Here is a 15,006-nt window from a genome sequence, read left to right on the forward strand (position 1 = left end):
TGCCCAATATGCTTATGGAGACTGCAAATTTTGCTGGTGGGACTCCAGTTTTTACCAATATAGGAGTCCAGGACTCCTACTTTTAAAATCCTAGTGAGACCTCTGACTCTAGTACCAAGATAACATGTACATATTTACATGTGTACCTTAACACTCTTGTCCAAATATGTATATAGATACTGCATGTCTACTGCATAGTACCAAGATGAATGTAGATATTGTGTGTACCTTAACACTCTAGTAGCAGAATGTATGTTCACCTTGCATGTGTGCCTTAACACTCTAGTACCAAGATGTATGTAGATATTACATGTGTGCCTTAACACTCTAGTACCAAGATTTATGTAGATATTACCTGTGTGCCTTAACACTCTAGTACCAAGATGTATGTAGATATTGTGTGTGTACCATAAGACTTTAGTACCGAGATTTATGTAGATATTACATGTGTGCCTTAACACTTTAGTACCAAGATTTATGTAGATATTACATGTGTACCCTAACACTTTAGTACCAAGATTTATGTAGATATTACATGTGTGCCTTAACACTCTAGTACCAAGATTTATGTAGATATTACATGTGTACCATAACACTTTAGTACCAAGATTATGTACATATTACATCTGTACCTTAACACTCTAGTACCAATATGTATATACATACTGCATGTGTACTTTACACCCAAGTACTAAGATGTATGTACAGGATTTGGTTAAGATAGGTAACAAATCATTCAAAGAAAAGAAAAATTTAAATGTCAAATTAAAGTTTCTTGTGACCATTCTTAATTTAGGGTTCTTTACCTGTGACCGTACATGTTTATAAAAACTGATGATGTTGGTCTTGGAGTTCTACTTTTCAAGACTTGAAGGAAAACCATTATCTCTGTAAGATCAGAACTGTATTGCCAGATGTGAAGCCAGCTGCCACAGGATAATAATTAATTTATGATGTCATGTCACAGCTTATGGAAATGAAAATGACTGTGCTTGAGGCAGATACCTCACACCATATGCACATATACTGTACTTGTTTATTTCTCAGCAGTCACCAAATTAATAAATCCTATTGTATACATTTACTGAACTTGTTTATTTCTCATGAAATTGTAAATACTTTTATGGATTTTACTTGTGTATGATTTTTTTTTTCAGGTGGAAGATTATCACTTGTAAATGAGATATTTGAACAAGTTAAGCCAGGACTGTCTGCTTACGCTGACAGTCCTAAAAAGGTGGGTGGAAGCCAGTTTAACTCATTAACCCCTGGAAATTTTTGTCATTTTGGCCTGAAATATGGGTAGGAAATGCATTTTGGGGGCTACTTCTGAACACATGCAAATAAATTGGCATCCAAGTGATCAACCCTCAAAAATCCCACTCTCAAGCTCGCAATTTGTGAGTGGCAAAATGTCATTTGTGAGATCAGAAAATAACAATTAGGCTATTATACGGCAATATTTTTCACAAAAAATCTTGATTTTCTGTCTGCTTTAAAAAAGAATAATTTATTTACTGGCAATCAATTTGACTAGCCTTTTCAGTATAGAAGCGAGTTGTGATTGCAGAGAATATAGAATTAGTATAACAATAATAATTTACTTATATGTTTGAATGTGTGCCATGCGTGGGTGAGAGGCATGCATAAAGGCATATACGGCACATACATACCCACCCCTTTCTGTGTATTGTCAGCTGCGCATCTGTACCTAAGTAACTCGGCAGTATTCGGATCAGCTCAGATTCAGAAGAGTCAGTTGCATCAGCAGCAAGCACCCTGTCCTGCTCAGACATCACGTGGGTATCACATGCTGTGTGTTAGTTTCCACATGCTTTGTTTTAAGTTCATTCTTTTCTATTTTGTGTTCACAGTGTCTTTTATTTGTCCCCCCACTTTGCTCGGTATCCTTGTGTTAGGATTATTGATTACTATTTACAGTGATATTTATTATAGCTATTTTTAAAAAATTCTAACTAATTAAAAGTTTCTTGAAGCCACAGCTTGTGTTGCTGTCTCAACTGCATCATGTGAGCAAGGGTTCAGTTTTGTGAACAATTAAAATAAAGATTGGCTCTAGACACTTCCACCCTGCATGATCTGCTACAGCTGGTTGTTAATGGAATGCCAGCCGAGATTTACAATCCCAGTTAAGCCATCAATAAATGGTACTTCATGGCTCCAGGCAAACATCGCGTGGGTGGACATAAGCGCAGGCTTGCAGTGCTGATTTATAGGTTAGGTAAAATGTTTTTATAAAAACTGCAATTATTATTTTTTTAAAAGAAGTAATAAAACCAAAGTATTTATTATTATTAAAACAAAGACAAATATGTAACTTCAGTTTTTTTTTGTTTACCTGATCCTGTTATATATTCGATGTTGACAATTGTCGCCACCCCGTCCCCCCCATTGTTGGCATTCTTCAGCTAGTGAGTTGTCATAACAAATTGCGAGTTACTCATGGCTACAATTTTAGAGAGTTGCAAGTGATTTCTGTTTTTCCTGATGCCTAGTTGTGTTCAAAATGTCATTCTTCATTGGCTATTTTGCTCATTATTGAACCCATTATTTTTGTGTCCTGGCCACTTTTTACTTGAAATTCCCAACTTATCCTACTTTTTTGCAAAGGTTTGCCTGTCTGTTTGCAGTTCAGACTGGTCTGCCCTAGAACTGGGGCCAAAAAGTCTAAAATCCAAACACAAAATCCAATTCCGACAACAGGCACATTTTTGTGTAAAAAAAATCGAGCCTAAACAAAAATGTTTTTCCCTCTGTGTTTGTCTAATGTGAGTAAGAAGTCCAGATTATTTGGTATCCTTGTTGAGCTAGGTTTGTCTACTCTTCTGTGATATCATCCATTTGGTGTATCTTAAAATCACCTTGATGCTTCAGAGCTCGGAAGTAGGGTACTATCTCCTGACACACAAACATGGCACCAGGGGTTAATGAATTTATAATAATTCTGTATTTTGTTTTCAGAGCTGTGACTTTGTATTTAATGATCTTAGTACAACTCTCCATTTTTAACTTGCACACAACATTGTCCAGAAACAAAGACCGAGGCATAAATGAGAGCCAAGGTATGTTGGAAAAATTAAGAAGGGGATGGACATTAACGATGAGATGAGGAGTGGTTGGGTTAAGTAGTTGAATACTTGTTTAATAGTTGTGTTGGGAATAGTGGTGAGCAAATAACCTTTCCTACTGATGTTCTTCACATTTCTATATTAATTACCTTAATTTTCAGTACATTCATTCTCTGAAAGATTGATTTAAACATTACTTCAGGTAGTTTCAACACACATCACTTGTATTAGCAAGAACATTTTGTAATATCTCACTGCTGTTTGCTTTTGAATGTGAATACATGCTAGTGTTACATGAGATTCATCATAAGACAAGATTCTTTATATAAAAAGTCAGACATTTAGTTAGAGAAACAACAATGACAAAGCTCAGTTTTTTTCTTTCTTTGGTTATTGTTATATTATAAAATACTGTTCCTGTGATTTCATTACAAGTTATAGTGAAGCTTCTGCTCATTCTTTGAGTAAACCTCTGAATGCCAATTTGGGAATTTCTGTTTGGAAGTTTGGAACTCACTTCTCTATAATTAACCTTATCTGTGAAACCAGGCTTTACGTTTTCCTAGTGGACCTTTCCCTTGATTCCTTTACTATCGTTGATCACATTTGTGAATGAGTATGATAAACCACGGGTTAATGTTCGGTATCTTCAATATGATACATGTACTTACAATGTTCTCTTTGTTTGATTAGTCAATCAAAATGAGTTGACTTAACACACAACCCAGACCAGTAGCTCTTATGCAGGTAGGATTTGCATGTTTTATACATTTTTTAATTCTGCCTCCTTAACTTGATTTGATACAATAGACTAATTAGCATGATAATACAAATTCAAGTCAACTTTTAATTGATTGTAGCAATTCAGCCAACACTTCCACAAGTTGGAGATCAAAACACTGTCAGTATTTAGGTAGGCTAGGTAAGCTTTTACATTATTAATAATATCAGTATTTAGGTAGGCTAGGCAACCCTTTACATTTTAAATAATGATAATATTTAGGCAGGCTAGGTGAGCTTTTACATTATGAATAATATCAGTATTTAGGCAGGCTAGGTGAGCCTTTACATTATGAATAATGTCAGTATTAGGCAGGCTAGGTCAGTCTTTACATTATGAATATTGTCAGTATTAGGCAGACTAGGTGAGCCTTTACATGATGAATATTGTCAGTATTAGGCAGGCTAGGTGAACCTTTACATTATGAATAATGTCAGTATTAGGCAGACTAGGTGAGTCTTTACATTATGAATAATATCAGTATTTAGGCAGGATAGGTGAGTCTTTGCATTGTGAATAATGTCTGTATTTAGGCAGGCTTGTTCAATATTTGCATTATGAATAATGTCAATATTTAGGCAAGCTTGGTGAAAATTTACATCATGAATACTAGGCAGCATTTAGCTGGGTTTGTTGAGTAAAACATTTACCTTGTTCTTTCATCATTATTTATAAAATGGTGCATATGTAAGATTATTTTTGTACCCCTCAGTTTAAAACACCTTGATGTTTTTATTATATAATCTGCTAAAAGAAAGTCCTGCACTTTTGGACTTAAATCAATTTTGTACACTTCTTCTTTTGCATTATTTGATGTTCAGTCAGAGCATCTGTATCTCTTCCCTCTGACAGTTGAACAACTTTGACTTTCTGAAATAGACTGGTGGTAATCATTGTGATATTTCCTACCTTAGTAAGTTTTTTATATGTGATTCCATGTACCATCCTTATTACATGATACATGACATCATACATGCTGATAATAACATTTGGGGAAGTTCAACTGTCAATGAAATACCTGCACTTTTAATTTTTACTCTTTTCCTGCAGCATTTCAATTAAAAATGCTTAGTTCCAGTTAGTGATGGTTCATCATTGAGTTGTCATGACATGAGGGCAATTCGGAATTTACCTCTTTTTATATCTAAGGTTTTTCTACCATGCAACAGGAAAAGCAGAGATGTTCTGATTGATGTAATAGCATCTAATAAAATTACACATTTGTAATGCCAGGTAATAATGTATCATTAGGGTGGGGTCAGTTTTCACAATCATGCACAAATTAACTCTTTTTTTTATTGTATATAAATTTATTGATTAGAGAGGGAATATTTTTGTTTCCATCAAAGGATTATGGAATTATTTTTGCTATGCAGATGCACATTATTCATATTTAATTTATATTGTGTGCTTGATCTTTGTCCATAATTGAAGGTAGGAGTTTGGGCCTACCTGACTAATGTCATGTTTTAAAAAAGATGTTTTCTTGCATCTGAGTTCAGGATCTTGGTTTTTCCCTTGGAAATTGTATTGTCAACCTGATTTTTGACGTGTTTATAACTTGTATACTGATATTTGAGTTCAAGGTGTAGACTTAAAAATAATGTGGAAGCAAAATTTTGACCCAAATCCTGATCATCTTGTCTTAGATTTTTATATAAGGTTGTGATAAACAAAATTATTTATTCCTGTTTTAATGTCAGTCTTTGTGGAATCACTTTTAGCTGTATTCAGATATAATTTGAGAGGACTAATTTATTTAAATTATTCATTGGAATTACAAAGTGCTTATTAACATTTTAGGCCAAGACACCATTATTGTGATTTCATTCAAAGACATTCTGGATTATATCGTTGGGAGACATCAAATCTATTGGTACATTAACTGATTTAAGATTATTGCTATATCAACACATTCAAGACTCTTGGAATTCATTTGGAATATTCTAAACTTTTTTACTTGTGATAGAACATTTAATATTAATTGGGATTTAATTCACAACACGGTAAGTTCCTTTGAATTTTCACTTTGTATTCTTGGGAAATAAATTATATGTTAAATTTTACTAAAGTTGATAGTTTTGCTTTTTCTTTTATTTAGTTTAAGACCATAGAGTTTTAACACATTATATATTTGTTATGTAGCAACAACAGAAATCTCAAAAATTTATACTGATGAAAATTAGTGAATTTACAAAAAAGTGAGCAGTTGAGTTTTGAAAAGGATGTCATTTATTATAAGTGTTTTCTATGCTTTGGTTATTTTAGGCAGCAGAGAGCTTGGTCTCCTTGATAAACAGAGCTCTGGTGGAAGTACCCAGCCACCTTCAGAAGACCACACCATTAAGTCTTAAGGCCACAGCAGGTTTACGGCTGCTTCCACATGGCACTGCCGACAATATACTAAATGAGGTAGGTAATTTTAGCCTTGTCTGTACTGATCAATAGTGAGACAGTCATTTCAGCTTCTAGCACGAATGCCTATAGATGTTTGTATCTTGATTTGCATGAATGCCTATTGATGTTTGTACTCTGGATTGCTAGAATGCCGATAAATGTTTGTACCGTGATTTTCTCAAATGCCTATAGATGTTTACACCCTGATTTGCTTGAAAGCCTATTGATGTTTGTAACCTGATTTGCTTGAATGCCTATTGATGTTTGTAACCTGATTTGCTTGAATGCCTATTGATGTTTGTAACCTGATTTGCTTGAATGCCTATAGATGTTTGTAACCTGATTTGCTTGAATGCCTATTGATGTTTGTAACCTGATTTGCTTGAATGCCTATTGATGTTTGTATCCTGATTTGCTGGTATGCCTATTGATGTTTGTAACCTGATTTGCTTGAATGCCTATTGATGTTTGAAACCTGATTTGCTAGTATGCCTATAGATGTTCATAGCCTGATTTGCTAGAATACCTATTGATGTTTGAAACCTGATTTGCTAGAATGCCTATAGATGTTCATAGCCTGATTTGCTAGAATACCTATAGATGTTCATAGCCTGATTTGCTAGAATACCTATAGATGTTCATAGCCTGATTTGCTAGAATACCTATAGATGTTCGTAACCTGATTTGCTAGAATACCTGTAGATGTTTGTATCTTGATTTGCTAGAATACCTGTAGATGTTTGTATCCTGATTTGCTTGAAAGCCTATTGATGTTTGTAACCTGATCTGCTGGTATGCCTTAGATGTTTGCACCTTGAAATGCTAGAATGTCTATTGATGTTTGTAACCTGAATTGCTAGTATGCCTATAGATGTTTGTATCCTGATTTGCTAGAATGTCTTTTAATGTTTGTAACCTGGATTGCTAGAATGCCAATAAATGTTTGTACCCTGATTTTCTCAAATGCCTATATATGTTTGTATCCTGATTTGCTAGAATACCTATAGATGTTTGTATCTTGATTTGCTAGAATACCTATAGATGTTCGTAACCTGATTTGCTAGAATACCTGTAGATGTTTGTATCTTGATTTGCTAGAATGCCTATAGATGTTTGTGTGATGATTGGCTAGAATGCCTATAGATGTTTGTATCTTGATTTGCTAGAATACCTATAGATGTTTGTATCTTGATTTGCTAGAATACCTATAGATGTTTGTAGCCTGATTTGCTAGAATACCTATAGATGTTCGTAGCCTGATTTGCTAGAATACCTATAGATGTTTGTATCTTGATTTGCTAGAATGCCTATAGATATTTGTATGCGGATTGGCTAGAATGCCTATAGATGTTTGTATCTTGATTTGCTAGAATACCTATAGATGTTTGTATCTTGATTTGCTAGAATACCTGTAGATGTTCGTAACCTGATTTGCTAGAATACCTGTAGATGTTTGTATCTTGATTTGCTAGAATGCCTATAGATGTTTGTGTGATGATTGGCTAGAATGCCTATAGATGTTTGTATCTTGATTTGCTAGAATACCTATAGATGTTTGTATCTTGATTTGCTAGAATACCTATAGATGTTCGTAGCCTGATTTGCTAGAATACCTATAGATGTTTGTATCTTGATTTGCTAGAATGCCTATAGATATTTGTATGCGGATTGGCTAGAATGCCTATAGATGTTTGTATCTTGATTTGCTAGAATACCTATAGATGTTTGTATCTTGATTTGCTAGAATACCTATAGATGTTTGTAACCTGATTTGCTAGAATACCTGCAGATGTTTGTATCTTGATTTGCTAGAATGCCTATAGATGTTTGTGTGATGATTGGCTAGAATGCCTATAGATGTTTGTATCTTGATTTGCTAGAATACCTATAGATGTTTGTATCTTGATTTGCTAGAATACCTATAGATGTTCGTAGCCTGATTTGCTAGAATACCTATAGATGTTTGTATCTTGATTTGCTAGAATGCCTATAGATATTTGTATGCGGATTGGCTAGAATGCCTATAGATGTTTGTATCTTGATTTGCTAGAATACCTATAGATGTTTGTATCTTGATTTGCTAGAATACCTATAGATGTTTGTAACCTGATTTGCTAGAATACCTGCAGATGTTTGTATCTTGATTTGCTAGAATGCCTATAGATGTTTGTTTACTGATTTGTTAGAATACCTATAGATGTTTATAACCTGATTTGCTAGAATGCCTGTTGATGTTTGTAGCCTGATTTTCTAGAATGCCTATAGATGTTTGTAACCTGATTTGCTAGAATGCCTGTAGATGTTTGTATCCTGATTTAACAGAATGCCTATTGATGTTTGTTTACTGATTTGCTAGAATGCCTATAGATGTTCATAACCTGATTTGCTAGAATACCTATAGATGTTTGTATCCTGATTTGCTAGAATGCCTATAGATATTTGTATCCTCATTTGATAGAATGCCTATAGATGTTTGTATCTTGATTTGCTGGTATGCCTATAGATGTTTGTATCCTGATTTGCTAGTATGCCTATTGATGTTTGTATCCTGATTTGATAGAATGCCTATAGATGTTTGTAACCTGATTTGATAGAATGCCTATAGATGTTTGTAACCTGATTTGCTAGTATGCCTATTGATGTTTGTATCCTGATTTGATAGAATGCCTATAGATGTTTGTATCCTGATTTGCTAGTATGCCTATAGATGTTTGTAACCTGATTTGCTACAATGCCTATATATGTTTGTAACCTGATTTGCTACAATGCCTATATATGTTTGTGTCCTGATTTGCTAGTATGCATATAGATGTTTGTAGCCTGATTTGCTACAATGCTTACATATGTTTGTAGCCTGATTTGCTAGAGTGCCAGGCATCAATGCAGCATCATAATACAATTTACAGTCAGTACACATTTCCACATAGCACCTGCTAAGTATACATTCTGTTTTTATATTGGCAAAAGAACAATACCTTGAAATTTCTTCTCATCTTTGATTAATTAAGAGTGGAAAAGATTTATCACCCATGCTGTATCTAGAACTCACCATGTCATCCAACATGTAATGTTGATGATAAAACAACTTATAAGAAAATTGAGTTATTCTTTGACCCTTTTTACATAAGTGTCAACTGTAAAATTAAAACTTTTCTGTGTGTTTTCCTTTTAACTTTGTTTGATAATTGGTATAGTTGTTCATACATTGTCTAGGCATGTAGTCAGCTCCATGAAGATGTACATCATTAATTGCATGCAAGGCAAAAAGAATATATATTCAGGATTAACCACTTTTGCACTTTTGCATTGCTCTGACAAGCACAAATGAAAGTTCTTAAAATGCTATAAGTTGATGATTGTTAATAGACTCAGTTAATAACTTGTTTTGTGTAATGATGTATATAATTGATGGGAAGATTCATAAACTAATTTCATATTTTTTTATACTGAATATGATTATTGTTACATGTATCAGGTTTTGTGATGATTTCATACATATAATCTTGATGTAAAAGATGAAAGCACGATATTTGTGGTATATGTGCATATATCATGGCCATTATCACTTCCAATTTTGCATTTTATTATAAACTAGCAAAGTTTTGGTTACAGATTCTTACTTGTTTACACATTTCTTATGATGTGTATAGATTTTATACAAAAAATGTCAATCTTTTGCTCACCAAGGTTCATTTTTATGTCTGAGGTAAAAATCATTCAATTCATTTGATAACTTTTTGGGAAAAAAATGAATACTCTTTTTAAATCCAGCTTTACGGTATATAATTAGCTCACCTGGTCATAAAGTCAAGTACCTTTTGATGTGGCCCTGTGACTATTGTGTCATTTCATGTACGTTCAGCCATCGACGATTACTTGTTACCATTCTGGAGTTCATATTTCTGTTTGGATTTTGATCAAACTTGGAATATGGGTCATATGATCAGACTCTCAAATAAGTTTGACAGTTAGCAAGATCTGTGTATATTAATTAGGCACTCATACATACGATTGGCAGACCTTGTTACCATTTGGAAGCTATATTAGTGATCTGATTTTGACCAAACTTGGGACATATGCTTATAACTTTTAGATCTCAGAAAAGTTTGATAAAGAGTGAGATCCACGCATACTAATGAGGTGATCTTGCATTGGATGGCTAAGCGTGTTACTGATGTTGAGGCCATATTTCTGATCTGATTTTGATCAGACTTGGAATGTTTCTTTACATCATGAAGATCTTAATTCATTAATGAATGAGATGCATGTATGTTATTGGGTTGATCTCGCATCTGATTGACAAAGCTTGTTCACAGTCTGGAAGCCATATTTCTTATCTGATGTTTGATTAGAAATTAAATATTGGCTTATATCTTCAAGACTTTAAAAGTGTTTGATAATGAGCGAGATCCAGGCATACTAATTAGTTGATCTTGAATCTTATTGGTTGAGCTTGTTACCACTCTGGAAGCCAATTTTGTGATCTGATTTCGATCAGATTGAAATATATGCTCCTATCTTCAAATCCTGGGCTATTTCAGTAATGACTGAGATCCATTGATATTTATAAGGTGGTCTTGTGTGTGATTGGTTGAACTTATTGCCATCCTGAAAGTCATACATCTGATCTGATTTGGACCAAAGTTGGAATGTAGGCTTATATCATCAAGATTTTGGACAGTTTAAAAAATATGTGAGATCAATTCTTATGAATGTTAGCACTCTTGAAGCCATATTTTATATGTTGTGTTTATTATCAAGATCATGGATGACTTTGATTACGAGGAAGAAACTGTGTCTATTATTTTAATTCATTATCTTTTGTGAGATTTTTTAATAAACTCAAATCAATAAGTTTGAGATATGTATTACATAAGATATTTTCATACAATACTACACCAGTGTGCATAGTGAATTGGACAACTGTTAGGTTAGATGAATGATATTAGGCCCACCTGGGTCTCTTGTTTTTCCCTGCCAGGTTACTGAACTCCTAAGAGGTTATCCTTTTCACCTGCCCCAGAATGGGATCTCTATCATGGACGGTGTAGATGAAGGTAAGAGTTGCTTACATCCTATGATTTTAACCTGGCTACTTATACAGCCTTATGTTAGCATTATCAGTTTTAGATCAGGTCGTGACTTTTTATATTCTTTAGCACAAAAGTTGAATCCAAGATTCAAAATGAACTCTCTTTCCCTTTCTATGATTTCTTCAGTTATACTTTCTGAAATCATTGTGTAAGATAAAAATGTGTCTAGTTCTTGAATTTTGTTTTGAGGTTGATCCCTGTGTATTTTTTATCTCTGTCAATTTTGGATGCCAAATTTAATCTCAGCTGCCTAATGTTAATATAGAGTATTCCAGGTGATGCTATTCTGCCTTAAAATAAGTCCACTGTTAAGAAAATAGCAAGTTATAAATGATTTCTCAGGAATCACCCAATAATATTTGCTCTAATTAAAGAGAAGGCTTGCTAGCATGAAGGGCTTTCATATTTGTTAACAGGATGTTGATCCACCATTAAATATGGTCAGCTTTTTAAAAACAGAAAAACATTTAAGCAACTTCTCAAACCAACTTAGCAAATTTGACCAATTTGAAAAAAGCAGGCATGAATGTTTTTTTTTCAGATTTTGTTTAAACGATGCTGATATGCCATCAGATATGGTCACTGCTGCTAAAAATGAGAAAACCTTTAAAGAAACTTCTAAAAGCTGCTAACAACACTTTAGTAACATTCAGATGTATGGTGGTGGACAGATTGTGATACATGAGCAACTTGATACTGGAATTACTCAATTATTGGAGACTTTTGAAAAATATTCACAAAAGAACTTAACCATGCAACATTGGTATAAAATGCTAAATAGTGTAAAAGGACTTAAAAAGAGCTAACAAGACTTATTTTGACCAGCATTAATGATGGTAGATATACCAAAATTTCACTCTATTTCATCATTTGAAGAGACATGACATGGTATTACAGTATTTACTGTGTTCTGTATAGTGCCTAGCAACCCTTTATGTTATATATATGTCACCATGTATGTATTAAGGTTTTATCCACATAATATTGACCATTAATATAGTGATATGAAACAGTGCAAGTTAGTTGGATGCTGAAACATATCAGAATTATTTTTACATCAGCCACAAGTTATTGATCTTGTACAAGAAGACGAAGTTAATAGTTGATGGCTTTCGGTTATATACGGCTGTTGAGCCACAAGCAACCATGGTTGCCATTACTAAAAATAGAAAACCTAAAGCCAATTTCTTATCCGATACCACTAAACAGAATTTAACAATTTTACAACAAAGCATCCTGGTATGAAGGTAATTTGGAGTTCTTCAAATGATGTCGACGCATCAGCTGATACAGCCACTGATAATAAACTTAGACAAATCTATAAACAACTACTTCTCAGAACCCACTTAGTATAACTTGTCCAAATTTGAAAGAAAGTATCCTGACAGAAAGGTCTTTCAAAATTTTACAGATCATGCTGATTCACCATCAAATATTGCCACTGTTACCAGAATTTGCTTCTAAAACAATCATCAAATAACATCAAAGATACTGCTCATCCGAATATTACTATAGCTGACAAAACATTCTGTCAACAGTCATCAAATAACATCAAAGATACCGCTCATCCGAATTTTACTATAGCTGACAAAACATTCTGTCATGTTATGAAGAGCCTTCAGATGAAATTAATGACAATTTGCCATTAAACGTGGTCACTGTTAATAAAAATATAAATCCATTGAAGATCTTCCCAAAGTCACTTAGCAGAATTTGACTAAATGTAACAGAAAGCATGTTGGCAGGAAGTGCTTTTAGGTTTATAAAATAGACCAAGCCAGCACCAGATATCACTGTTTCTAATGAAAATAGAAAAACTTGTATTATCTTGGTGAAACAAATTGTGACCAAATTTGACATAAAGTATCCCTGTTTGAAGGACTTGCATGTTGATAGAATTTATGCCAATCCCCCATCAAATATGGTGTCTATTACTAACACAGTATCTCAAGACATAACATTATTTTACCAACTCTGTTAGAAAGCATCTAGAACATGAACCTTTGAATATTTGACAAATGATAATGATGTGCCTGCAAAACTGGGTGCAGTTTTAAACAAGTGAAGAAACCTTACAACAGTTTTTTTTTCAGAAGATATATGGTCAGCAGCCTCAGAAGAAATTCCTGCATATAAACTTTTCTTTTGATCCAGATTTTTTTTACCAATTGCTCTCAGGCCTGCTTGAGCCTCATGTTGATAGTTCATACTGTGAAATATTTTTTAGTAATTGATTCATTTCATTGTTGATATTTATACTCTCTGAAATATTTTTTAGCTTTTTTATTCATTTCATTGTTGATAGCTGATACTCTGAAATATTTTTTAGCTTTTTTTATTCATTTCATTGTTGATAGCTGATACTCTCTGAAGTATTTATTTTTTAATTTGTTGATTCATTTCATTGTTGATAGCTGATACTCTCTGAAATATTTTTTAGTTTGTTCATTGTTGATAGCTGATACTCTCTGAAATATTTTTTAGTTTGTTCATTGTTGATAGCTGATACTCTCTGAAATATTTTTTAGTTTGTTGAGTCATTTCATTGTTCAGAATATTAGCACAATAATTGTCTGATTAAAATACAGTGTACTTTTTCTTAATAGGAATTTTCAGTTGGATGACAGTTAACTTCATGCTTGGTAAGTCTTAGTTTACTCAAGTTGACTTTGCAAATTGAATGGCAATGACCGTCTTGTACTTTCATCTAAATTGTTGTTGTAGTTGTTGTAGGCTTTAATGCCATTTTTCAGCACAGGATAGGCTATACATGGCAGCTAGTATAATTGGTGGAGGAAGAACCCTGGAAAACCCCAGGAAGAACCACTGACCCATGAGAAGCTACTGGCAGGCCATTTAAATTGTATTGAGGGGCTATGACAGTCTCACACTTTCATACAAATTGCATAGAAGAGCTATAACCATCTCACATTTTCATACAAGTTGTATGGAAGGGTTGTGACATTCTCACACTTTCATACAGATTGTATGGAAGGGTTGTGACCTTCTCACTTTCATACAAAATGTATCGAAGGACTATGACCATCACACACTTTCATACAAAATGTATTGAAGGGCTATGACCATCTCACACTTTCATACAGATTGTATGGAAGGGTTGTGACCTTCTCACTTTCATACAAAATGTATCGAAGGACTATGACCATCACACACTTTCATACAAAATGTATCGAAGGACTATGACCATCACACACTTTCATACAGAATGTATCGAAGGACTATGACCATCACACACTTTCATACAAGTTGTATGGAAGAGTTGTGACCTTCTCGCACTTTTGTACAAAATTTATTGAATAGTGTATCTGAACTTTTGCATCTAAAAAGAAATGGTACTCTCCTCACGAGCCAAAATGATCTCATCCCTTTTTAATCATCTTGGTTTTCTCATGAATTGGGAAAAATCCAACCTTTATGGTCCATCTGGATATGGAGTTTATAATCAGTCTCAATCTTCTATGTCTCCCTCATGTCCACATCATACGGAAATTCAAAGTCATAGAGTCCATTTGCAACATCATATGAATTGTCAAACTCATAGAGTCCATTTCCAGCAGCATGGGGATTGTCAAACTCATAGAGTCCATTTCCAACAGCATGGGGATTTCAGTGTTCCTGCAACTCC

The 15,006-nt window shown here is 33.8% G+C and overlaps 1 protein-coding gene across 1 annotated transcript in view; it reads left to right on the top strand.

The window, feature by feature from the left end:
* The window catches only part of LOC149804526 (ectonucleoside triphosphate diphosphohydrolase 5-like), a 91,088-nt gene that overhangs the window by 7,773 nt on the left and 68,309 nt on the right, over positions 1-15,006 (top strand). The window contains exons 3-6 of the mRNA XM_089941103.1: positions 1,158-1,237; positions 6,139-6,282; positions 11,249-11,324; positions 13,967-14,002. Coding sequence (XP_089797229.1) covers positions 1,158-1,237; positions 6,139-6,282; positions 11,249-11,324; positions 13,967-14,002 — 336 coding nt within the window. The remainder of the gene's footprint in view (positions 1-1,157; positions 1,238-6,138; positions 6,283-11,248; positions 11,325-13,966; positions 14,003-15,006) is intronic.

Source organism: Sinohyriopsis cumingii, chromosome 2 (assembly GCF_028554795.1).
Source record: "Sinohyriopsis cumingii isolate HCF-2022 chromosome 2, ASM2855479v2, whole genome shotgun sequence".
Classification (NCBI taxonomy): Eukaryota; Metazoa; Mollusca; class Bivalvia; order Unionida; family Unionidae; genus Sinohyriopsis; species Sinohyriopsis cumingii.